The sequence below is a fragment of the Chanodichthys erythropterus genome, chromosome 3 (genome assembly GCF_024489055.1).
Source record: "Chanodichthys erythropterus isolate Z2021 chromosome 3, ASM2448905v1, whole genome shotgun sequence".
Lineage (NCBI taxonomy): Eukaryota > Metazoa > Chordata > Actinopteri > Cypriniformes > Xenocyprididae > Chanodichthys > Chanodichthys erythropterus.
Window position 1 is genome coordinate 33884139 of NC_090223.1, and position 25316 is coordinate 33909454.

General features: G+C 36.7%; 1 protein-coding gene across 1 annotated transcript; it reads right to left on the minus strand.

Annotated features, from left to right (window-relative positions):
• Positions 1–1568: 1568 nt before the first annotated feature.
• Positions 1569–22019, minus strand: gsg1l (gsg1-like). Its single transcript, XM_067374104.1, has 5 exons — positions 21564–22019; positions 14701–14748; positions 10126–10278; positions 6130–6241; positions 1569–2501 (listed from the first exon to the last, which is right to left on the minus strand). The coding sequence occupies exons 1-5, from the start codon at positions 21850–21852 to the stop codon at positions 2189–2191; spliced, it is 915 nt and encodes a 304-aa protein (XP_067230205.1). The 5' UTR covers positions 21853–22019; the 3' UTR covers positions 1569–2188.
• Between the last annotated feature and the right edge of the window lie 3297 nt (positions 22020–25316).

The window sequence follows — 25316 nt, forward strand, 5'->3', positions numbered from 1 at the left end:
TTAAGATAGCGAACAGCTGAGGGAGAGTGAAAGCAATTAGAAGAGAAAGGCAAAAAAGGAATCAAACCAAACTCCTGACACAGAGAGCGAGCTGACAGAATTTGGAAGCATAACAAACGCATACAGGGCGCAGAGCAAAGTAAAGACCATGTTCACGCTGTCTCCACGACTTCACCCAAACCCTTTTATTTTTTTCCCCTGTGAATTTTCTGTCAAAATCATTCCAAACATTATCATAACAATTTCTTTCTGCCTATTGTCCGCCATGTTTATTCTGAAGTCTCGAGAGATTTTGCGAGATTTCCCGTTTTCACAGTCGGGACTCTGGTTGACAATCTGTTTGTGAGTGTCTTTGTTACATCATGACACACCACACACTATAGGAGCAAAACGGTTAAATCTAGGATTTTTTTGTCATGTTTGTGGTCTCTCACATTTTGAAATACTTTTAGTGTGCACCCTGCATTAATAAATCATAAACGTACATCTTAACGAGTGTAGTCCAATTTCCAAAATATTGCCTCTTATGAGTCTATTCTTTGGCATCATGAATACTGATTTTTCCATATTCCATCTCATTTGACTGCTTTTTACATACTATGTAGCAGGGAAGTAAGCATAAGTATGCACTCACAGACACATTAAGTGTCTGTCACAGGTTAGATGAGCAATTACCTTAATGTCAAATTGAAAAGAAAAAAAAAAAGGCTTGCAGCTGTTCAGATGTTTTGATAATATACGAAGATGAGAAAATGGACATTCGCTCTCCTTAATATCACAAATGAATGGAAGCGGGCTCACTCTCTGATTGTCTAACTTCACACAATTACATGAGTGTTGCATTAAGCTTCATCTGTTAGCTTTCACACTGCAAGGTCAGTCCCTTTTAATTTGACTGGCTGTTTGATCTAGGGTTTCTGCTGAAGGCAGGCTCTAAACCATGTTAGCTATTGCTACAGCATGTACTTTTATGGCTTCTAGTAAATACTGTGTAATTCAGTAGCTTGAATAGCATAAATCCAGAACTCACAGAACATGATTCACTGAGAAAGACTGTGTTCACAGACTTGCTGCAGAGCTCCAGATGTGAAGGAACAATAATAATATTTCCTATAAGAGCATTATGAACGAGTCGTACAATCATACACTCAAATGATTAGATATCGACTGAAACAAGTGTATTCTTTGAAATGTGCGTGTCTGCAAATCTGCTAAGCTATTCCAAAATGGTGTTTATTCATAAGAGTCATTCATCTATAATTTTTTCCTCCATTGTGTCAACTCAACTGCCATTTTTATACTGCCTGTGTGTTTCTAAAGAATAAAGAACTGTTGTACTTAGCTTTCTGTATCTTACTTTTAAAAGAAAACCAAAAAAATCAAAAAGATGACAATTTTGTACCTCTTTTATCAAATGAAAAAGACAGGATTATATTGCATACATAGATAAATATACAATTTAGTACATTCATTAATAGATAGAATTCCATTCATTGTATGTACATTTATGAGATGTTCAAAATATTGCCCAAAAAAAAAAAAAAAAAAGAGGATTTGGGGGCGGGGATTACAATCTTGGCATTGCTGCTAATCAACCCAGTAATGCACGACAAAATACAGAAACAGGCAAAATCCAAGTGGCAGTAACTTTGTATACCTAGTGGATGTTGCAACTGAAATGGGCTGTGCTTCTCCTGTGTTCAGCTGCAGTAGTATTGAAGGCAGGATTTAAACGGTACTCTACTCTTCTGTTTGTAACATGAAGGCATATTCAAGCAGATCTCACCAAGAGAGGAGGGCATTTCACATACTGTGTAAGACTTGTCTAGCTGTCAGGGCGAAGGACCCACAGATGCTTCGATACGGTTTTAGCAGCGTGCACTGCTCAGTCTTCACGGCAGTGTAAGTCGTTTTGTTTTCCCAACTGCCTGTGCATAACTCAGCTATCTGTAGGCGGAAAAAAAAAATGCTCCCTTTCCACATGATTTTATTTACAATCACCAATTTATCTTCACTAAGGCTTAGCTTAATACCTCCGTGCCTCGTACAATACATGTCCATTTTCACTCTTTTGATGCATATCAAAAAAGGGAACTCAACATTTCAACCCTTCGCATCCCAGTTAATCAGTATTCCAAGATATCCGGTCAGAGCAAGGCCACCTGTGCAGTACCGGGTGTACGTCCTCTCAGCACTGCTCTTCTCCCAGAGACTCTGTGTTGTCGCCCTGGTCCACCGGGGCCGGAGGGGATCGCATTTTCCCACGACTGCTCCCATGGCTGCTTCCGTGGCTTGGGTAAACATCTATAGAGCTGGAGATGGACTGGACGGACGTGTCACGGAAGTAATGAAAGGCCTCCGGGTCCAGGAAGGTTTGCTCCTCTCGCAGGCCTTGTTCAAAGAGCTTCCGTTTGTGCCGGAACTCAATCACCGTCTTTGTGTAGGAGTTGAGGGTGGTGACGGAGGCCGCCATGCAACAGGTGAACGAACCCCAGGCCATACTGTGAAACATACATGTATAAAAACATAATGAGATTGATTTGCATTTAGTTTTTGCATAGTGCATTGTCAGATAGGATGGATGGATGGATGGATGGATGGATGGCCAGTCTATTATATCACTCTTTAAATCAGGCTGGCCTTTATAAGGCCAAATCACACTGCATAGAAACCAACAAACACAGACAATTTACGTATAATTTTTCACCTGAAAAGAGGGCGTACATAACGAAAGAGGTTGTGAGTGAAGCCGTGGTTGTTGCGACGGGAAACACTTGGCGCGTACTTGAATTTATGCAGAGAACTCCAGTTGATCTGGACAAACTGTTTCATTAGAAAGATTAAATACCCCAGCTTCGATATTTGTTCACTGATTAAGATCAAATTTGGTTGCAGTGACAGTAATTTCTCAATTTATGTCAGGAGTGCAAAATAATCAATTGGTAACTTATGATATGAAACTCATTCATATTCAATCATGTCTGCAGCGTCCGTAAGGGCTTTTAGTCCAAAAGTGTGCATACTTGGAGAAATACTGATATATTTACACAAGCTACTTTAAAATTTATAAGACGGAATCATAATTTCTATTCATTATCCACTGATTTATGCGATCTGATGACCATTGTCGGCTTCCTGCGCTGTCTGTTTTCACTTCCCAAAGAAATGTTTCTATGCATAAAACATGAAGGTAATAAACACACGATTACGATAGTATATGATTTGTATGTGATTTTCATGAAGTTTGGGGTATTCTCATATCAATAAAAGATGTTTATATTAGAGTACATACATCAGAGTTTGTTGCCGTTTGTTGGAAAATCATATCACACTGCTCAGACATTCCCAGACCTGATAAACGCCAATTGAACATGTTCAGTTGGGAGAAAACAAACTCCAACCAAAGCCAACAGACACCGACATACGTGTTTGTTGGCGTTTGTCTGTGCAGTGTGAATTGGACTATAAATGTACAGTGTAACTAGCTAAACAAGGTAGTGTCACTGAGGTGTAGTGATGGGGATTTTGATTGAACTCAGTGACTCAATTCACCTATTCATTCAATGACTCTTTCTGTAGGTTACATCGTTACACCAGTAGATGGTGACAAATAAGCATCCTTTATGTTTATTATTTATTAATCTTAGAATCATACACTCAAACCATCTGATTTTGACAGAAACAACCTTTTTTATTCTTTCTTTGTGTCTACAAATCTGCTAAGTCATTCATCGATAATTTTTATTTTCATTTTTATCAAGCTATACAAGCTCTAGTTCATTCATGAATGAGATTCAGACTCAAAACACCTACTCAACATCTACTCAGTTGAAAACAAAAAATGACAATTATTACATATCTTATATTCATCTTTATTTTTCTGAATAACTTGTGTTGCAGTTTTTATCTATGTTTGGAAATTTCAACTTTATTTTCATTCATTAGCAGTAAAAAAAAAAAAAAGTACATTCCCCAAAAATTGTCTGCAATTTATAGACTGCAAATTACCTTTGGTTTCCAATAAGAAACCATGAGAGTGCAATTTTTGTGCTTGTGAGCTGGGGAAATTCAACCTTGAAGTTGAAGGGTTTAAAAAAGCTCAAGTTTCAATTACTCTTTGATTTTCAGATACTTACCATTCAGTATAGTAAAGGTAGTACAGAAATAGAGAGTGAAAACAAGAAATTGGCCAGATGGCAGAGGAAAAATGAAGCAATTTTAGCCTAGACTAATGGATGCCAGGCAAGCATCTGTGGTAATTCAGTCAATGTAAATACCACTTTCATGCCTGTCAGAACCCCAATGCATGTCTCTTATATCCAAGTGCCAAAATAACACACATCATTTGTTGGGAGATCCAATACAGACATTCCCTCTCTGGTCTAACAGACAGGCATGGTCCCAAAAAATTAAATGACAGAGACTCACTCCAAAAAATTTACGATAGAGTTGACACGCAAAAAAAAAAAGAAAAAAGTACTTTACATTATTATAAGGCTGTAAAGAACTTCTAACTTTATATTTACTGTCACTGGATTTTCACCAAAAAGACAACATAGTGACTGTTTGCTGACATGACTGACTGTTTTGGATCCAATTTAGCAATCCAACAAGTATTTGACCTTCTCAATTCTCAACACATTTAGTGATATAAAAACGGCAGCATTTCAGAAAATGTAAACAAGACATTTTTTTCTAAATCACAGATAAAGAAATCATATTCCATGATATATAGTACAGCTAATAAATATAGTCTAATAAGAGTGTTAGAGTTATTCTGAGTAAAATATTGGGGTTTTAGCTTCCTACTTCTGCAGGAACCCTTTTGTAAATTATTTGCGCTGTACATACACTTCCACAAAGAAACCTGAAAAAAAAAAAAAAAGTATCACAGTTTCCACAAAAAAATATTAAGCAGCACAACTGTTTTCAATAAGGAATGATTCGGGAACACTGAATGTTCTGAAAGATCATGTAGACTGGAGTAATGATGGTGAATATTCAGCTTTGCCATCACAGGAATAAATTGCATTATACAATATATTAAAATAGAAAACAGTTATTATAAATTGTAATATTTCAATAATATTTTTTATCAAATAAATGTAGCCCTGGTGATCATAAGAGACTTCTTTCAAAAACATTAAAAATCATAAATCTTTGTAATATGAAATGTGTAATATGCTCTAATACAATATTTCACTCTTTCTTTTTGTTCATTTGCCAAATATATGGGTCAACGTGGCCTCAGAGAGTATGGAGAGAAACTGAGGAAACCATTTTGAAGTTTAATTAATTTTTTTTTTTTTTCTAGGTTGTCAGTTCAGTTAGAAAAAGAGCATTTATACTGGAGAAAGTGAACCTGAAATGAGAAGAGTCTGCAAGAGCCAGATTTATTTGTTGCAGAATGAGGACCAGGCACCGGCACATCTGTGACTTCTGAGGATGCCTTGCCTCTTTGCCTTGGTGAATTATATAATACAGGATGGGAGCAAAAACACAGCGAGCTGGGATGGGACGTGGAGCTACTGCTCCAGAGAAATCCATTTAATTATTGATCAGGGACTACTAAGGGTGAAAATATATAGAGTTTGATTTGGTCACAAAACAAATATCGCTACTTCTTCCATGAACTTGAGCAAGTGAATTTGCAATGAAAAACAACATCCACGCAATCATATGACTTCAAAAGACTAAAAAAAACAGCACAGAAATTCTATGAACTACTTTTAAAATGCTTTTATTGTGCTATTTATTATTTTGGAGCTTGAAAACACTGCCATTCGCTTAAAAATGTACACTTTTTGCATTTGTGTTACCAATATTTTTGTGGAAACTGTTATATATATACTGTAATTTATTTATTTTTTTATTTTTTTATTTTATTTTTTCCCAGGATTTTTTTTAATTAAAAAAAAGAACAAAATACTATTTTCTTAATTCATTTTTTTTTTTATTGTCACTTGTCCTTCCTGAATAAAAGTATTAATTTCTTCCTTAAAAAGAAACAAATATTTCTGACCCCAAATGTTTGAACAATAGTGTATGTGATCAACACATTCACTGCTTATCATCCATCAGGTTTTGGCTGATAATGCAAATGTGACTGGAAATATCAGAGATTCTTACCAGAAGGACCAGCCATAGTCCCATGTGTGAGGCCTCCAGTCCTCTGGTCCCAAACTGACTGTGATCTGGAAAACTTGTGTGTACATCATGTGAGCCACCATCCCCAGGAGACCTGATGAGAAACCCACATATGCAGTTGGTGATTTCTCATACTGTTGTTGTTCATTGGATAGAAATATTTTTGTTTTTGTTGTTTACTGTCATTCCGATTCTTGATTCAATGACCAAGCATGGAAAAGAACTCTGAAAACATTAAAAAAAAATTAAATCCCCTTTTGTGTTCCATGTGGGAAAAAGCATTTGGAATGAGGATGAGTAAATTAGGACCGGTTTATGGATGTGTTTTTATATTTATGGAACCATCTACACCAGTGTTTTTTGTTTTTGTTTTGATAAGTAAAAATCAGCAAATCAGTAAAAAAAGAGCACACCACCAAGCACTAAAATAACAAAATTGCAAAATTCTCTGTTCAAACATGCATGGCTTCAAATGGCATATTAACCTGGATATTATATTAAAAGCACTCAAATGTAATGTCAAACTTGAGCTTAAGTCAGGTAGAAACATGACCTCATGATATAAAAGATGAAATGCTATGCACAAGATATTTAAAACAGTATATTGGATACTAGATGAGAAATATCAGACTAAGACTCTTCTCTGTTCAAATACATAAAACATTAGTCTTTATAGACAGGCCTGGTTTCACAGACAGGGTATAGGTTATGCCGAATTAGGACTTCAATTATGACATTTGAGTAGTTTTTATAAACATGCCTTAGAAAAAAAACATCACTGGTGTGCATCTTGAGACAAAACAATGGCACTGACATATTATAAGATACATCAGTGCAAGCAGCTTTCAGTTAAAGCAGTTCAAACAAGCATTTTAGTCTAGGAATAACTTTGTCTGTGAAAAGAAAATCAAACACCAGATCTTTATTTACCCTTGCATTGCACAAAAGCAGAGACGGCTGAGGGATGAATAAGGTAGAGTTGTTATGAAACTGTGTAACTACAAATCCTCACTTGCACTTTTTTAACCTTATGTTTTAACTCGTTAGTCTACTATTTCCTCTAAATATTTTTTGTTAACAGGTTTTGCCTGAGGACCCAGATGATGAAACAGCAACAAAAATGTCTTTCAAATCAAACTTTGTTATCAAATTTGTGCCAAAATACTGTAGTGTGATTGGACGGACAGCATGTGATGTCAACAACTGAAGATATGGGAATATTTTTTCTTCCTCTGAAAAGTTGAAAGCCTATTTATTTTCTCTAAACCCGTGTTTAACCACTGTCAGCTAACCACATGAAGGCTCATCTCTGGATGGGTGATTTCTCTCTCTCTCTCTCTCTGCTGCAGTTGGAATTAAAAAGCATTAAGGCCCCCAAATGAACTGGACTATATTGGGTATTAGTTGAAGGTATTCAAATCAAATAATCAGAAATTCAAAAAGCAGCAGCTGTTCTGGTGTTGTAACTGCTGTATATACACTGCGTTCCAAATTATTATGCATGTGACATATCAGTAAGATTTCAGTAGAATAAACATTCAGATTTTAGTTTTTCTAAGAAAATGTTTGTTTGTTTATTTATCCATGTCTTTTTAGATAACTGGTATCAATCTCAGACAAAATAATTTGCCAGGTCTACTTAGGTCTATGGAAACCCTACTTAGAGGTTGTTCCACATTATTAAGTAAGTCACAGTTCTCATGCAATATGGGGAGGTAGAAAGATCTTTCTGAAGATGAAAAGCATGAAATGGTGCAATGTGGTGCAAAAGGCATGAAAACAACTAATATTGTGTGAAATTGAATGGAGATTATCAAATTATCATAAGATTTGTGAGTGATTTAGAGCACAGCAGAACTCGGTCAGATAAAGGCTTATTAAGGAAAGTTCCTGTCAAAAAAAATTATTGTATTAAAAGGACAGCTATAAAAGAGCCAGTGTTGAGCAGCAAACAGGTATTTGAAGCTGCTGGTGTCTCTGGACTCTCAAGAAACTCTCCATGCAGGCTGGCAGTTGTGCGTAAAGATGAATTTCAGCCACTCCAAACCAAACCTCACAAAGAGAAACATTTACAGTGGGTGTACAAATACATGAAGACTCATTTTTAAATAGTTTTATTTACTGACTAATGCTGTACTACAATGGATGGTCTAAATGGATGGATTTCTGGATGGCTGGTGAATGGCCACCACGTTCCAACAAGACTGCAATGTAAGCAAGGAGCTGGTGGGTGATGATTTGGGCTGGAATATTGGGAAGTGAGATGGAAGGTCCCCTTAGGGTCTCTGAGGGTATTAAAATGACTTTTGCAAGATATGTGGAGATCATAACTGGTCATTTTCAGTTATGGTATAAAGAGGAGGATAGTGCCTTCTGAAATACAATGCACTATGCACTATCCCATGCTGCAAAAAAACACCACAGCAATAAAACTGTCTGAAAATATATTTCTAAACCCACTGTAAATGTTTCTCTTTGTGAGGTTTGATTTGGAGTGGCTGAAATGCATCTTTACGCACAACTGCCAGCCTGCATGGAGAGCTTCTTGAGACTCCAGAGACACCAGCAGCTTCAAATACCTGTTTGCTGCTCAACACTGGCTTTTTTAGCTGCCCTTTTCATACAATTAATTTTTTGACAGTAACTTTACTTAATAAGCCTTTATCTGACCGAGTTCTGCTGTGCTCTAAATCACTCACAGATCTTATGATAGTTGAATTCACGAGTTCATTTCCTCATAAAATCTTTAAGCTAATAAGGTTAAGCGTATGTGGCTTGCTGTCCGCTGTGGAGGGACTCGAGGAAGCAGCTTCAACTCGAGCTTGGATATAACCCCCAGGGACTACTTGTGCATGGAAGAGGAGTACGATAGATGAGATGCTTAATTAATGTGGTGGAGTTGGGGAGGTGGAGGGATATTGAAACAACTGATGCCAGAGCAGGGTGAGTAGCTGCTTATATGCTCTGGATGTAATTGAAAGATTAGGGTTCCCTCCTCTTGAGATTATGTTTGAGTTTGACTAATTGAAAGATTAGATGGGTTCACTCCTCCCAAAATTACGTTGTGAACTACACTAATCTGCATTCAGTTTTCATACAATATTAGTTGTTTTCATGCCTTTTGCACAACATTGCACCATTTCATGCTTTTCATCTTCAGAAAGATCTTTCTTCCTCCTCATATTGCATGAGAACTGTGACTTACTTAATAATGTGGAACAACATCTTTAAGTAGGGTTTTCATAGACCTGGCAAATTATTTTGTCTGAGATTGATACTAGTTATCTAAAAAGACATGGATAAATAAACAAACAAACATTTTCTTAGAAAAACTAAAATCTGAATGTTTATTCTACTGAAATCTTACTGATACGTCACTTGCATAATAATTTGAAACGCAGTGTAAATATATTAAATAAATCCATTATAAATTTATTTCTGTGATGGTAAAGCTGGATTTTCAGCATCATTACTCCAGTCTTCAGTATCACATGATCCTTTAGTAAGCATTCTAATATGCTGATTTGCTGTTCTTATTGCTATCAATGTTGAAAACAGTTGTGCTGCTTAATATTCATTTAAAGAATGGCATTTATTTGAACTTTATTGTCACTTTTGATCAATTTAATGTGTCCTTGCTGAATAAAAGTCTTCTTGACACCAAACTTTTAAACAGTTGCGGATAACTGGAAATTATTTTTTTTAGAACTATAGTCAAGTAAAATTGTAGTAAAACTGTATAATTGTCTAATGTATTCTGTCATCAAAATCACTAAATACAGAATTTGAATGACTACATTTCTGTAGGGACTAACAAAAAAAGCCCAAAACTTTCTATTATTATCATCATCATTTGTGACTGTGGTGAGACCAAACAGGAGAACAAGGCCATGTGTCTTTGTATGGGTGATAAATGTAATGAAGTAATGCGCAATTAGTTTCTCTAAGTGTGAGGTGGGGACAAGGGTGCAAGCCTACCTGACAGCACGGTGAAGACTGCGGCGAAGGCGTTCAGTTTGAGTCCATCGATCACATTACTGGAGTGAAAAAGCTCCAGGCACATCAGACTGAAGCCAACGACCAGCAGCATGATGTATAGCACCTCAGACACAACTGACAGCCAAAGGACACCTGCAATACACACACACGCACACACACTGATGAGCAAAATGCTCTGATGTTGCCCCATAATTCTCTCTGTCATTTCTATTCACAGTCAGATTCAAGTGAAAATTTAACAACTTGTCCCCTGCATATAAAATGGACATGCATTGGACACGTTTCTGCATAGGTCTTCTTTATGCCGAGTTCAGTTTGCAAGGTGCAGATGGGTGTTTTGAGTTCACTAAGTAGAAATCATATTATATGAGCATCTGTCAATAATAACTGCTCCATGTAAGAGCACATTACAAATCTTATTTAAACCTGACAATAGGGTTTTGAAAAATGGGAAACAATATGACTTAAAATGAATACATTTAACAGTGCAATATTTGTAGGCAGGGCTCGATTTGAGGGAGGATAGCATCCCCGTTGTTAAAAAATAATTACAAAACGCATCCCCTCTAAACCATTCCCATTAGATTACCAGTGTTTTGTATTATGTAACACTTGTCATCCAAGTGAAATATTACAGTTCTCTATGTATGATAATTAACAAACTATAAATAACAGCAATTGAACAATCAGAACTCAATATTATAATTTTAGCCTTCATCATTTTTCACCCTTTTCAGAATGGCCAAGGGAACTTTTGATGTTCTTTAAAAAGATGAAAACCTTAGGTATGATAGTTTTAAAAGTGTTTAAGTACATTCCTCTGGCATAACATTAGAAAGAATAATGAACATACCTGAATTGAGTTGATTCATTAAGGGATTGTTGTCAAAGTTGCATTGAATTATTGAATGTGAATGCGATCACTGGCGATTGCAATGATAGACAATGACATTGTGTATCAATGATAGCCAGAGATATTGTCAAAAGCATCAGCTATTGGTGATATCAAGAGGATTTGGCATTTCCAATTTATGTATTATTATATAAATTTATTATTATTATTAGTCTATGTTCATTATTAAATTAATATTACATTTAACTTACCCCTACATAATTTCATAGCGCATTAACGCATTACTGATTTTTTTTTTATATATATATGACCTTCATATAACAAAAAGAAAAAAAGTTGAAATCTAGATTTAATTAGGAAGTGGCTATTTGCACTAAGTGCAATAGATGCTATTTACACTAAGTGAAAATAGCATATTTTCTTAGCGATATGCTATTTGCACTCGAAAATTATCAGTTCTTTGCAGTTAGAGTGAATAGTAATTAGCTATCTACACTTTATAGTGGCAGATACTATTTGCACCTCAGTATTTTTGTACAATAGCAGGATGCAATAATATCGTAGAGTGTAAATGATTACATTTATTACAATTATTAAATGGATGCTGCCTTATTGGGAGAATAAAAACCCTCCCTACACCTTCGCCTAACCCTACCCAATAAACACTTTTAATATTATTTAACATTTGTTTGCAGTTTATTTCCACTTTTAGAACTTTATTTTCATTTTTATTGAAAATAAATGCGAACTTGGCAAAAGGTGGATTCGAACCCGTGTCAATCACGTTAAAAGCTAGGTCTGCGAATCTTATTTGCTACTGCTGCTGTGGCCCAACCAGATATTGTTGGGCGGAGCTAGTGTAAATAGCATTTGCCAACAAGGGATGCTATTTGCACTTATTGTAAATAGACACTCCGATTAAATCAAACCCTGGCACAAAAAAAGTGACTGCTGAATATTTTTTCATAATTTTATATTCATAAAACAGTGGAGAGGTGAGAAGAAAAGAAATGATGGTGAGATGACAAGATTAGGAAATATGGTAACAGGCCACAACTCTATCTGATAACCAATAACTTTACGTTACAAACCGATGGCCATGACATTTTCTCACATTCCCACAAGTTATCCTTGTGACAGTACTTAATATTTCTGAACTGTGATCTTTTTTTTTTCAGGATTCAAGAACAGCATTTACACTTTTCATGTACAATCCAAATCTAAAAAAAAAAAAAAACAATCTTTACTATCACTTGTTTTGATCAATTATACTTATGCATCTATGCTGAATCAAAGTATTACTTTCTTTAATCTGAACCCAAATTTTTGACCACTAGTTTTACCAAATGAAAAATAGAAGCATTTGGACTTTGTAATGGTGCTGTATACTCTAAAGAGGAGTAAACAAATCCGTAAACATTCTTGAGTTCTTACTAGAAGTCGGCTTTCTCATTAGCAGTAATCATCATAAACTTGACATGACAGCAACATCTGCAATTTGAAAAACAAAGCTGCACTCATGTCTCAAAAGGATGTTTAATCTTTATTTATTTTATTTCATTTTTATGTATTTTTGAGAAATTAGGGAGACATCTAGTTGTATCCATCAGACAGACTCAAGGGTGTTTCCATAACAGCAATCAGCTCCTCCTAATTAGCAGAATTCCCAATCGCCCCGGAGCTTCCTCAGAGGAGGATTCGGCAGAGATAGCAGGAGTTGTTTTGGTCTGAGATCATAATGTTATTTTGCTTACACTTTCAATGTTTGGAGCTCACCTTATAGTCCTGTCTGCCGCTACACGTTTTCTACCCATTATCCACTGTGAAATTTGGCTTCGTTTGGGCTTTCCCGACACATTCCCTCACACACATGATAAATAAAAGATGATAGACTTTGAGAGAAACACAGGTGGTGAGTGATTAAAGCATCTTACCTGAAATATGATGGCATTATGCAATATTAATGTCTGAAGTGTTTGTCTTCAAGAGTTCAAACACATCGGGGCACCTTTGAAAGTCCGCCCTACATTTTTCAGAGGAAACTATAAACAGTGTGTCAATTTTCTCGAGGGCTCCTTGAGGCAGTCCCAGAGAAAAGCACTGTTAGAGGGCTTGATATCGTCGGTGTTGTGGCGTCATTGAGAGAGGATAGAGATAGAAGCACTAAACCTGACCTGAGCATATTTAGTAGTCATAAATCAAATTTCTCATTCTAATTTTTGCACAAACAGTTCTTGACAAGCTTCCATACAAGACAGCACTTAGATAGAGGGTTGAATCTGAACACACTTCAATCAAAATGCACTTCCATCCCTCTTCGGCTGATTCCACAAATATCGACAGCTTTGTATCAAACATGATTATCACTGGAGACCTTGAGAGTCAGTCATGACATATAAGATAAAAAACCGGAGTCTAAAGAGAACAGGCAATGGTGTAGTTTGCCTTGCAAATGTTCTCCCCTGAAACTGTGGCAGATGTAATTTGCAAGCAAAATTGCAAGCAAAAATAATATTTTTTGATTGCGGAGTAATATCTCCAGATTTGTTCAAGGCGAGATGTATTATGCAGTAGACCCCTGAACAGAAATAAAATTCCATATTCAAAATCATATTTCCCCTCTGAAATCTTTGCCACCACATAAAAATGTCAACAATTAAAGCCTGCCTTTAAAAACATTTTTAGTAAAGGAACACATCATGTTATCAAATGTAACTTCAAAGAAAAATAAAATGTGTTATCAATATTGGATCGCACTTCTCTTTGTGGGTACTTTTTCAACTACGGACCCTGTGGACATTTAGAAAATAAACTCTCAGTGTTTAATTTGTTCGTTAACAGTGTAATTTCCATCACATCTCAAATTATGTATTGTGTTTACCAGCGTTCTGTGGTAGAAATGTACTTTTTTTTTTTTCTTGAAAAATGGCCAAATTTATGTGTCCTAAATTTTTGCATATTTTTAAAAAAATAAAATTAGTACTATATTGATTGGAAATTCTGCACTAAAAATAGTCTATTAACAAGTGACGTTTCCTTTTACTCTTCTTTGTTTTAAAAAAATCTATAATTGGAGAAGAATAAAAGTATAAATTATAGATAAGCGTTAAGATAGATAAGATTAGTTTAGTTTAAGATAAGTTTTAATATGACCTTCGTATAACAAAAAGAAAAAAAGTTGAAATCTAGATTAAATGAACCCCTGGCACATAAAAGTGGCTGCTGAAGTATCACCCTCACACTCTACCAAAGAGTGACATTGCATCACATTTATTCATAAAACAGAGGAGAGAAGAAAAAAAAATCTATCTATCTATCTATCTATCTATCTATCTATCTATCTATCTATCTATCTATCTATCTATCTATCTATCTATCTATCTATCTATCTATCTATCTATCTATCTATCTATCTATCTATCTATCTATCTATCTATCTATCTATCTATCTAATCATTTTAAAGGCTATTTTTTTCTTAACAATTGGTAAACTTAAAGTACATAACCTGCACTGGCCTGGAGGAAATGAACATTCACTCAAACATGCATACTTTAGCTAATGCACCACAAATGAAGCGTGTGTCAAATAATATCGCAAAGATGCTCCAAGGGGGGGGGGGGGGGGTAAGAGATCTGTCATAGGTTTTGGTGTGTGCTGTCGGACAAGCCTGAACGGCACTCTAATGACAGTCATTACTCACCTCTCTCAGATGCCGGGGCCAGATCAATAAAACTCCTGCATTTCTCACCTGGAAAGACACAAAACAACCGAAGAGTTAACATCTGTGCTCTACAAGCTCTTTTTGTGAACCGAGAGTCATAGGGCTCAACTTCATCTTTACAGTGCTGTTTTCCAGTGATAAGACAGCTTCAGCAGTCTGCTTTCCCCTGGATGAATCCATCACTTTAATTTTTTTTTCTAGTTTTTCTTAGCGTTAACCTCTACGTGTCATTTTGGCATCTGATGTTTTTGATTACACAAACCAAGCATTTTTGCACATTCACTGCTTAATGTCATTTTGCATTTGTAGCATACGGTATGCTTTTCCTGTAATTATAGCGATCATATAAATGTGTAGAAAGTCTGCATATGCCTCGATGAAACGATGAAAACCAATTGTCTGTGGTCTAACCAAAATAACTGTTTTAATTAAGATTGTCCTATGTGTCTCTGGGCTAGAACATAAAAGGTTTTTGGTGCATCCTACTAAATTTGACTTTTAATTAAACTGGTGAGGATAATTTGAGGTTCAAGGCTATTTCTACTTAAAACTTTAGTCTGCAACTTTCAATGATAATCTTGCCTGTGGAGGGGTGAATGAAGATGCTAAGCTGTGCCTAAAGGACAGAGGTCAAATAGAAGTGAGAGATGAGCATGGTAATATGAAGACAACAATTGCATATGGAAATATTGTGATTTTCATATTTGCATTTTCCTTTTCCTTTCCTCTACTTTCTATGTGTGTGTGTGGCTCAAATTTCTCTATCAATGTGCCCCAGTTCAAAAAATACAATAAATATATTGGCTGTGGCACTACTGCACAAGTCTGCAGACACAACACTCATAATTCCAGGCTTGTCAGACTCAGCAAAACTTTATGTTCTTTGTCATCTATATTATAGACCACACAGGCCTTTCAAAGTTTTATTACCTTCAGAAATCAAGGTTTAAAGTAGCATTTAAAACTTGGCTAATGTTCAAAAGCAGTTCAAATTAATGCCAATAAGTTTCACCACCAGAATGAATGAGATTTTTGAAGCTTCAATCATTAAAATATGCCACTAGAGTTGTCAAAAGTACCGATTTCAGTACAGCAATTTTAAAAATGTGATGCATTCAGTGCTGTTGAGCGGATTCATGAACACCTCTGATTGGCCATTGTTCACGGCTCATCAGATATGTCTGCGATTGGCTTCAATGATCAATGCTTGTAAATAGTCATCAATTACACAGATACACTTGGGAGCATTTTAAAGCAGGAGTCCAATCCGCTGATAGACGCCTGCTTTCAAACACTTTTGTGTGCTTTCAAACACTCCCGTGTGTTGATCATTGTAGCCAATCACAGACATACCCGATGAGCATGTGAACACAATGGCCAATCAGAGGTGTTTACGAATCCGCTCAACAGTGTTCAAAGCATCACATTTTTAAAATTTTAGTACCGACTGGTACCGAAGTCAGTACTTTTGACAACTCTATATGCCACGCTCTATAGTGACAGCAGAACTGAAGAAAAAAATCAAACAGACTGGCCATGTACACACTGTAAAGTTTCAGGACTTAGAGTCCTGAGATTCCTAAATTATCTGTCTGTAGGGCTTTTCACACTTGAAATGGTTAACCCTGGGTCATTCTTAACCATGGGTTAACAATTAATTCTGGGTAATCATAAGCTGACGTTTCACATTGTACAATCCTAAACCCCGGGTTAACATTCTTATTTGCGGTGTCAGTGTCATTGATTGGATAAACACACCACGTGACCTGTTTACATAGCTCTAGCATTGTGTATCCTGTAGAGTTGTCAGAAGTACTGACTTGTACCACTCGGTACTGAAATTTAAAAAATGGGAGGCTTTGAGCGCTGCAGATTCGTAAACCTCTGGTTGGCCATTGTGTAGACACGCTCTATTGCGGATTGGTCTGCGATAGACACATGCTTTCAAATGCTCCCGTGTGTATCTGTGTAAGCGCTCAGTGAAGAGTGTCACTGATGACTATTTATAATGTTTTGGAACCGATGATCATTGAAGCCAATTACAGACATATCCGATGAGTGCGTGAATACAATGGCCAATCAGAGGTGCTTACGAATCTGCTCAAAAGTGCACCAATGTGATACCGAAGTCGGTACTTTTGACAATTCTAGTATCCTGTACTGCCGACAGTACTATCAAATTTATACTGAATGAACATTTCAGACTATAAAGGTAAGAATGAAACAGTCTCTTCTTCACTCAAATTGTTGCGTTTTCTATCACTGTAGCCCCTCTAGTTCGCACCTGCCCACTCCAAGTGGGACGCGAACCCAGGCCCATCCGCATGGGAGGTGGGCACTCTAACAATGAGGCTAAAGACCGCAGTCCCTAGCATCAGTCGCTAGAGCACCTCTTGAGTTCAGGGGAGTGAGGTTTACATGCACAGCTCTTTCTAGCCTACATCTGTTACATTTGACATTTTTCCTCTCAAGCGCTGAATTTACTGTTTATATACAATGCGCAGTGTTTCCGTGAACGTCCAAAGCAGGCAAATGTGAGTATGCGATTCTGTTGCTAAGCATCTAGCTGCATTCTAACACTGCATTGTTTCACACTGTACAAGTTTGGCACCGCAATGTGGGGTTAACACCACAAAAGCAGTGCTAACCCTGCTCCAGAGCAGGATTTCATAACCTTAGGTAAAAAGCAGTGCTAACCCCGCTTCTAAATTACAAGTGTGAAACTTTCCTTTACCTGTGGTTAAAAGCGGGATTTAGGTTAAGCGCAGTGTGAAAAGCCCTTGTGTGTACGACTCACTGCTGAAACACCGTAGTAACCATAACAATGATCTGGCATCTCCAGTGTTTGGTATCCGCTATTCTGACCAAACTAATATTACAGTAACAAAAGATGTTATGTTCAGCAATTTTAACTAAAGCACAGTCGACGGAGGCATCGTGTCTTGTTTATGATTAACGCTAGTTGTTCTGGGGTGCGTTTCCTGAACAACGATGTAACTCGCTGCTGAACTACCATAGTACAATGCATCACTGAACAAATCAACTAGCTAGTCACGACCGTTTCCTGAAACCGTATTGTCGTAAACCTGTCGTTCAACCACGTTGGTGAATGACGCCACACAGGTGGTGGAGTAATAACTTCTTTAAATGAATCCGTTTGAGGTCGAATTAATGCTGGAATTTCTGCTATAAATTACGGACATGGCATTAGAGGACTAATTCAGTTATTTTGCTTTATTCCCAGATTAAATCAAACGCTTGTTCTTACGTACTAGATTATGTATACGCACATGTGCACTCTTCAAAAACGGTGCTTTAGATCTCTTGACAAACTAAAATATATAAATGACATTTGTATATATTCGACATAAAATATATACATTATACTTAATGTAAGCTTGCTTATTTTGCTCAAGATAAGGATTTATTAAGTCCACATGTCATAAAAACAAGAAACTATGCTTCTAACAACAGCTCGAGAGCTGTCGTTCCAACCACACAAGTTTGCGATGCAGTTTGCGAATGTTCGTTTGAACTATGGTACGGAAAAACCAAATCGTTATGTAAGTAACGACGGAACTTGCAATGTTAGTTGGCTAGCGATGCCTTTGGGAAACGCACCCCAGTTCGGTTCCGTACACGCTGCATTTGTAAATGCTTTTGTCAGTACCTGCATTTTTCAGGAGATAATTCAATGTAGAATGCGATTGTCACTCCTGTAAATTACTGAAGTGTGTGTGTACAGAACATGATTAAGCTCTAAAAGATGAACTGACAACCGAATTTAGCTGCACTGTGTACGTGGCCAGAAAGTAGTTCAGAGTGTGACTGATCACACATTTGTTTGCCATCGAACATGACAGGGTGTCATATTCTGGATTTCATATTCTGCACCTTCTAAGTGCACTTCTATTCTCATTACGTCTCCCCTGAGCTTTTTTTTCTCAGTAAACAAGGTCCCTGGAGGGAGTTTAATCCTTCTGCCAGGCAGATAAGTGGCCCATGGTAACCTCTCCTCAATTTGAATAACGGAATCTCACTGCACCAGGAGAAATGCATTAACCGATTCCAAAAAAGGCAGATGATGCAAGAACACGGGTAATTGAATTTCTAGTGGATTTTATTTCACCAGTTAGGTGAGGCACTTGTGGTAATCATTTCATTTATATCAATGACATGGAATGTCTACAATGATTCATTCTAGTCCAATTTTTGGATACAGACTTATTTGTATAAACCTACTGGTCACACATGTTTGAATAGAGCTGTTTTAAAGCTTAAAAAGAGAAGTGTTTGAAATAGCATCAATGTTATTTCAAAGATTCATAATTCAAGAAATCTACTGAATCTATGTGATTTTAACAGCTAATCTCGGGCACATTGTGATGCAATTATATCACATACATATTAAGTATGCATTCATTTCGCATTCAATTCATTTCCCAATGCCTTCCCTGGGGAATCAGAATGACATGGGCTCACTCACTCATTATGGATTTAAAAGGTGTAATCATCTTCATTCAGTCCATTTCTGTTCTTCCAATATTCCATATGATTAAAGACCCCTGGCTTTTGATCAGCGTCTAATGTGTTTAATCTGCTATCTGAGGTTGGTTGAGGGTAATTGCATCGGTAATGAGAGTGAATGATTTGATGGCCATTAGCATTATTATGTGGTACTGTACTGATCAGTGGGCAAAGAGAAGAGATCTTTAAGTATGATTTATTAATTAGCACTCTACATTTTCATGCTCTCTATGTGGCTTTGCCACTCCTCCGTCTGAACGACTCAAGTTCTTTGACGTTTCAGTGTTAAATGGGGGCATTGGTCAGAAGGGTTGCTTCATAAATCTTTACAGTTATTGATGGCTCTGCTGTTTATGCAATTAAACTGCTTCTGCATTTTAATGCAAGGAACTCCAACAATCACTACAATGTTAAGGTGCATCTTGTCTTTTGTTTAATTTCTTGCTTTCTTGTGCTTCTGCACTGATAAAAGAGTGACTGTAAGATAATACACGCACAAATATTACAGGTACACATATATAATAGGTATAATGGAATATTATATTATGTTAATGATGACGGTAAATCATTATGCAGATACTGAGCTGAGCTGTTTGTGTGGATGTGTGAAGATGGGTTTACAGCACAAAGCCTGTCTGACACAGTCAGATTAATCATAAATCCCATTGATCATTAGATAGGAAAGGGTGTCAACAACAACGCTGACCAAAAAAAAAAAAAAAAAAAACCTTGAGCCACATAACTTAATCCTCAACAGTGTAACAATGACCTTCCCTCACTCCCCTGACAAAGTCTGTTGGATTAATACAATAATAAACTTTATGTTAGCTGTTGACCATGGTATTAAATATTAAATATTATCATGAAAGCCAATTTTAATTTAAACATGAAAGCAAAAGATAGTTACGAATCATATCTACAAATCATTCTATTTGCAGGATATCCTTTAATCTTGGTGTATTGTCCACTAACCAATAACTCCTGATGTTCTACCGACGAATTTGTGACAAAACTAACTTGTCTGAGATTAAAAAACATTTCAGAGGGAGAGAGAGTATCCTTAAAAAAATAAGGCTGTCCAAGAGCTGCTTATTTCACTGTGTTCCATGGGGAATGTGGTTATCTAACAGTGCCTTTACCAAGTTCCTCAAAACTCATTGAGAGTCAAGTAAATCCTGACAGATGTTTCCAAAGCTGCTGGCGTACAATCATTCCCCGCCAATCCATTGCGCAACACATTCATACTGCTTTACGCACGGCCTGTTGAAGTTTCCCCAAAGTGCAAAAACACTCTCTTATATAATTTCATTATAGTATAATTGATTTGTGATTATATTAATGAATGCTTAATTGACAGATATCATCTAAACCAGCAGGTTTTCTTGCTTAACTTAATATAATGTACTTTACACCTACTACCAGTTTAAAAAAAATAGTAGTCATATAGCTGAAGAGTTCTGACTCTTTCCTATTTTTTTGGCATGTTTTATATTTTTTATGTTTTATATATATGAAGGCTTCAAATGCAAAAGCCTCTAAGTGCCGTCTGGGATTTTCTTCTAAAATAAGCATTTTTTTATCAAGCTTGTATGTTTAGGTTCAGTAATTTCACTTTAATGGCAATATTATTTCCTTTTCATTGACATTAAAGTGAAATAACTGAACATAAACATACAAGCTTGATAAAAAAATGCTTATTTTAGAAGAAAATGTCAGATGGCACTTAGAGGCTTTTGCATCTTAAGTCTTGACACACACACACACACACACACACACACACACACACACACACACACATATATATATATATATATATATATATATATATATATATATATATATATATATATATATATATATGTGTGTGTGTGTGTGTGTGCGCGTGTGTGTGTGCATATATATATATATATATATATACACACACACACACACACACACACACACACACACACACACAGGCCTATATATAGCCTATATATCTGGTGTGTGTTTTCATTTTTGCTTTCTGTTATTAAATCAAACGTTTAATATACCTTTTCAAAATATTAATTTAAAAAATAGGTGTTACAACCCCGGTTGTTAGGTAACAATAACACTCTTTGTAGGCTACTTGCCATTCATTTACACAGTTTAGGGACAAATAAAACTACTTTAACATGTAGCAGACAGACAAATATGGGAATATTTGATCAAAGTTTAAGACATATACAGCCTAGAACCCCAAGTTACAGACAAATATCAAAACAATGGAAACCATCGCCTCATTGAATACAGTTATGATTCGCTTTAAAATTAGGAACTTAACGAACTCTCACCTCCTCCATGGATATTCTCCTCACAGGAGTACCAGATCCCCGTGTGAAAATGCCTAAAGAGAAAGCGATCGTCCCCCGTTTCCCAGCTATAGTGAACTTTACTCGGGTCTGTCTCGTTCACCCCATAGTCAATACAGTTATGCCGTCTTTCCTTACTGCAGTTGGGTTTTGGGACCCTCTGAGTCCCTTCGCACCAATAGGTCGTGATGAACGCCGTCGTTGAGAATAAGAGTGCCAGAAGATTTAACCCCACAGACAGCAGAGCACGGCATTTTCGAGTGGTCTTCATAGTCCTGTAAGAAGTGGCTCACACACTTGACTGAGCTCATTCAAACCGGGCTGAAAAATCTTGATTTTGTGTGAGGAAAGCGCAGCGGTTGCGCTCACCTCACCTCACCTCTGCTCACCGGCCCGAAATGACAGTGACAGGTTCGATCTTCACACATAGAAAATGAGCTTCACTCCTCTGAGGCTCGCAGGTGGATCCATTCGCATGGAAACAGACGTGACTCAAGGAAGAAAGATCCCTGTGGCATCTTTGAGGCAGGCACTTATGCTGCCAACTGTTGTGTTCTCTCTCTCTCTCTTTCTCTCTCTCTCACTCTCTCTTTTTATCTGCGCGCGTACTGTTGCGCGCGACTGTGTGTCACACTCTCTACAATTAATTGTTTTTTTACTTGCCTTTGTACCTAATCTAAAAATATCCTTATGAACTATGATCAATCTATTTTGTAAAACTAATTCTGGATCAATGACGACGTGTGCGAACTGTAAAATTAACTCGCAAGGGGTGTAGACTTTTTAAAGGGACTTTTTTCACAGTCTCTAGCAGAGTTAACTAACCACTTAAGTCTGTAATTTGAGATAATAGGCTATATGTGATGTGGAAATCTAATAAACTGACAATGACAGTTTTGTCGTTTTCCTGTCCGATAGTGAAACGCAATGTACTATAGGCCTACGGACATCATTTTTGGTCTGGCAGGCTGCCGGTCAACACCTGCAAAAACAAGAGAGAACCAATAAAATATTAATAATTGATTATTCTGTAGTCAATGTATGCTCTTTACTGTGAGCTTTTAGTTAGATACCTTATCCAAGTTTAGTAGCTACATAAGCTACAGGTGCTGGTCATATAATTAGAATATCATCAAAGAGTTGATTTATTTCACTAATTCCATTCAAAACGTGAAACTTGTGTATTATATTCATTCACAGACTGATATATTTCAAATGTTTATTTCTTTTCATTTTGATGATTATAACTGACAACTAAGGAAAACCCCAAATTCAGTATCTCAGAAAATTAGAATATTACTTAAGACCAATACAAAGAGAGGATTTTTAGAAATCTTGGCCAACTGAAAAGTATGAACATGAAAAGTATAAGCATGTACAGCACTCAATACTTAGTTGGGGCTCCTTTTGCCTGAATTACTGCAGCAATGCGGCGTGGCATGGAGTCGATCAGTCTGTGGCACTGCTCAGGTGTTATGTGAGCCCAGGTTGCTCTGATAGTGGCCTTCAACTCTTCTGCATTGTTGGGTCTGGCATATCGCATCTTCCTCTTCACAATACCCCATAGATTTTCTATGGAGTTAAGGTCAGGTGAGTTTGCTGGCCAATTAAGAACAGGGATACCATGGTCCTTACCCATGTCTTGCATACGTCTGTGCGTAGTGGTTCTTGAAGCACTGACTCCAGCTGCAGTCCACTCTTTGTGAATCTCCCCCACATTTTTGAATGGGTTTTATATCACAATCCTCTCCAGTGTGCGGTTATCCCTATTGCTTGTACACTTTTTTCTACCACATCTTTTCCTTTCCTTCGCCTCTCTATTAATGTGCTTGGACACAGAGCTCTGTGAACAGCCAGCCTCTTTTGCAATGACCTTTTGTGTCTTGCCCTCCTTGTGCAAGGTGTCAATGGTCATCTTTTGGACAACTGTCAAGTCAGTAGTCTTCCCCATGATTGTGTAGCCTACAGAACTAGACTGAGAGACCATTTAAAGGCCTTTGCAGGTGTTTTGAGTTAATTAGCTGATTAGAGTGTGGCACCAGGTGTCTTCAATATTGAACCTTTTCACAATATTTGAATTTTCTGAGATACTGAATTTGGGATTTTCCTTAGTTGTCAGTTATAATCATCAAAATGAAAAGAAATAAACATTTGAAATATATCAGTCTGTGTGTAATGAATCAATATAATATACAAGTTTCACTTTTTGAATGGGATTAGTGAAATAAATCAACTTTTTGATGATATTCTAATTATATGACCAGCACCTGTATATACATGGCTTGTTTCAACCCATGTTTGGGTAAAATATAGACAAAACCCAGTATTTTTCCACACACTCATATTTAAATGCATACCAAAATGAACGATTAGCAACATTTATAATTACACAAACTGAAGATTTTTAAATTTGATTTTTGAAATTTCTCCTTTTTATCATCTTGCATATTTGTCATTTATTCATAATGATAGCATGATAGCCCATTAAATCATTCAATATTTGTGGCTATTTGGCACTTTTATTTAGTTAATGGCCATTTTATATAGCCTACCCTGTAAGAGCTTTGAATCCTTTGAATGAATTCTTTACAGAATAATTGTGTATAGGGCCAAAATCAGCTTTTATTGATTTAAACACAGACCTCTGTCTCAGACAGACCACTCACAATGAGAATTCATCACATATAATTTTATAGGTCCTCCTTAATCAATAAAATGGTGTATGAGTTGCACTCTGCCAAAGGGTGAAATATCTCATAGGGATTGGGCTTGTCGTATTGTAAACATTATAGCGTTATTTTGTATCTATACAACAAGACTCAAACTTCATATCTGGAAATAAAACTGTCATAACTGTAACTCTTTAAATGGGTGATTTGTATTTATAGACAGAGATGTCAGTAATAAAAATGTTATGTTATGTCACATACAAGACTGTGCGTGTGTGTGTGACATATCAGGACACAAATTTGTATAATGACATGGGTATGACATAGGTATTACAAGGAGAGGGTGACTTATGAGGACATTACCCCATCTCCCCATTTTTGTAAATCATATAGAATGAGTTTTTTTGAAAAAAGTAAAAATGTGCACAGTTTCCTGTGATGGGTAAGTTTAGGGGTAGGGGTAGTGTAGGGGGATAGAAAATACGGATTGTACAGTATAAAAACCATTACGCCTATGAAATTTCCCCACAATTCACAAAAACAAACATGTGTGTGTGTGATTTGTGTTCAGAGATTGGGTTAGAGCTTCTGATATGTCATCCCCATTAGGATGGAGAGTGTGGCCCAGCTGTCAGCTAATGTTTTCTTTGTGGCAGTAGGTTACAAAGCCTGGCCCTGTTGTGCAGTCAACTTGACATTCATGAAAGAATTCTCGTCATCATGAAATATCATTCCCACACACATTTAGCAAAAGACCTGAAATCCATATTTCTGTCATCTTATACCTGAGTGTCCCTTAATCATTGGAATACAACAATAAATTGTGTGTGTCTGTCTTGGGATATCTGAGCACAACAAACTTTACCATATTTATCCTTGTGCTGAGATGAGATGGGAAACAACAAAATAGCCCTTCTTGATAAGCCATAGCAAATTGAGCTTAATGCACTGACAAACAGGCAGGTGGTAGCTTTACTTCTCTGGCTGTCATTTCAAATTAAATTTTGCTCAGTCATGCCTTCAGATCCCACTTTAACACACTCGACATACAAGATCTGCAGCAGCA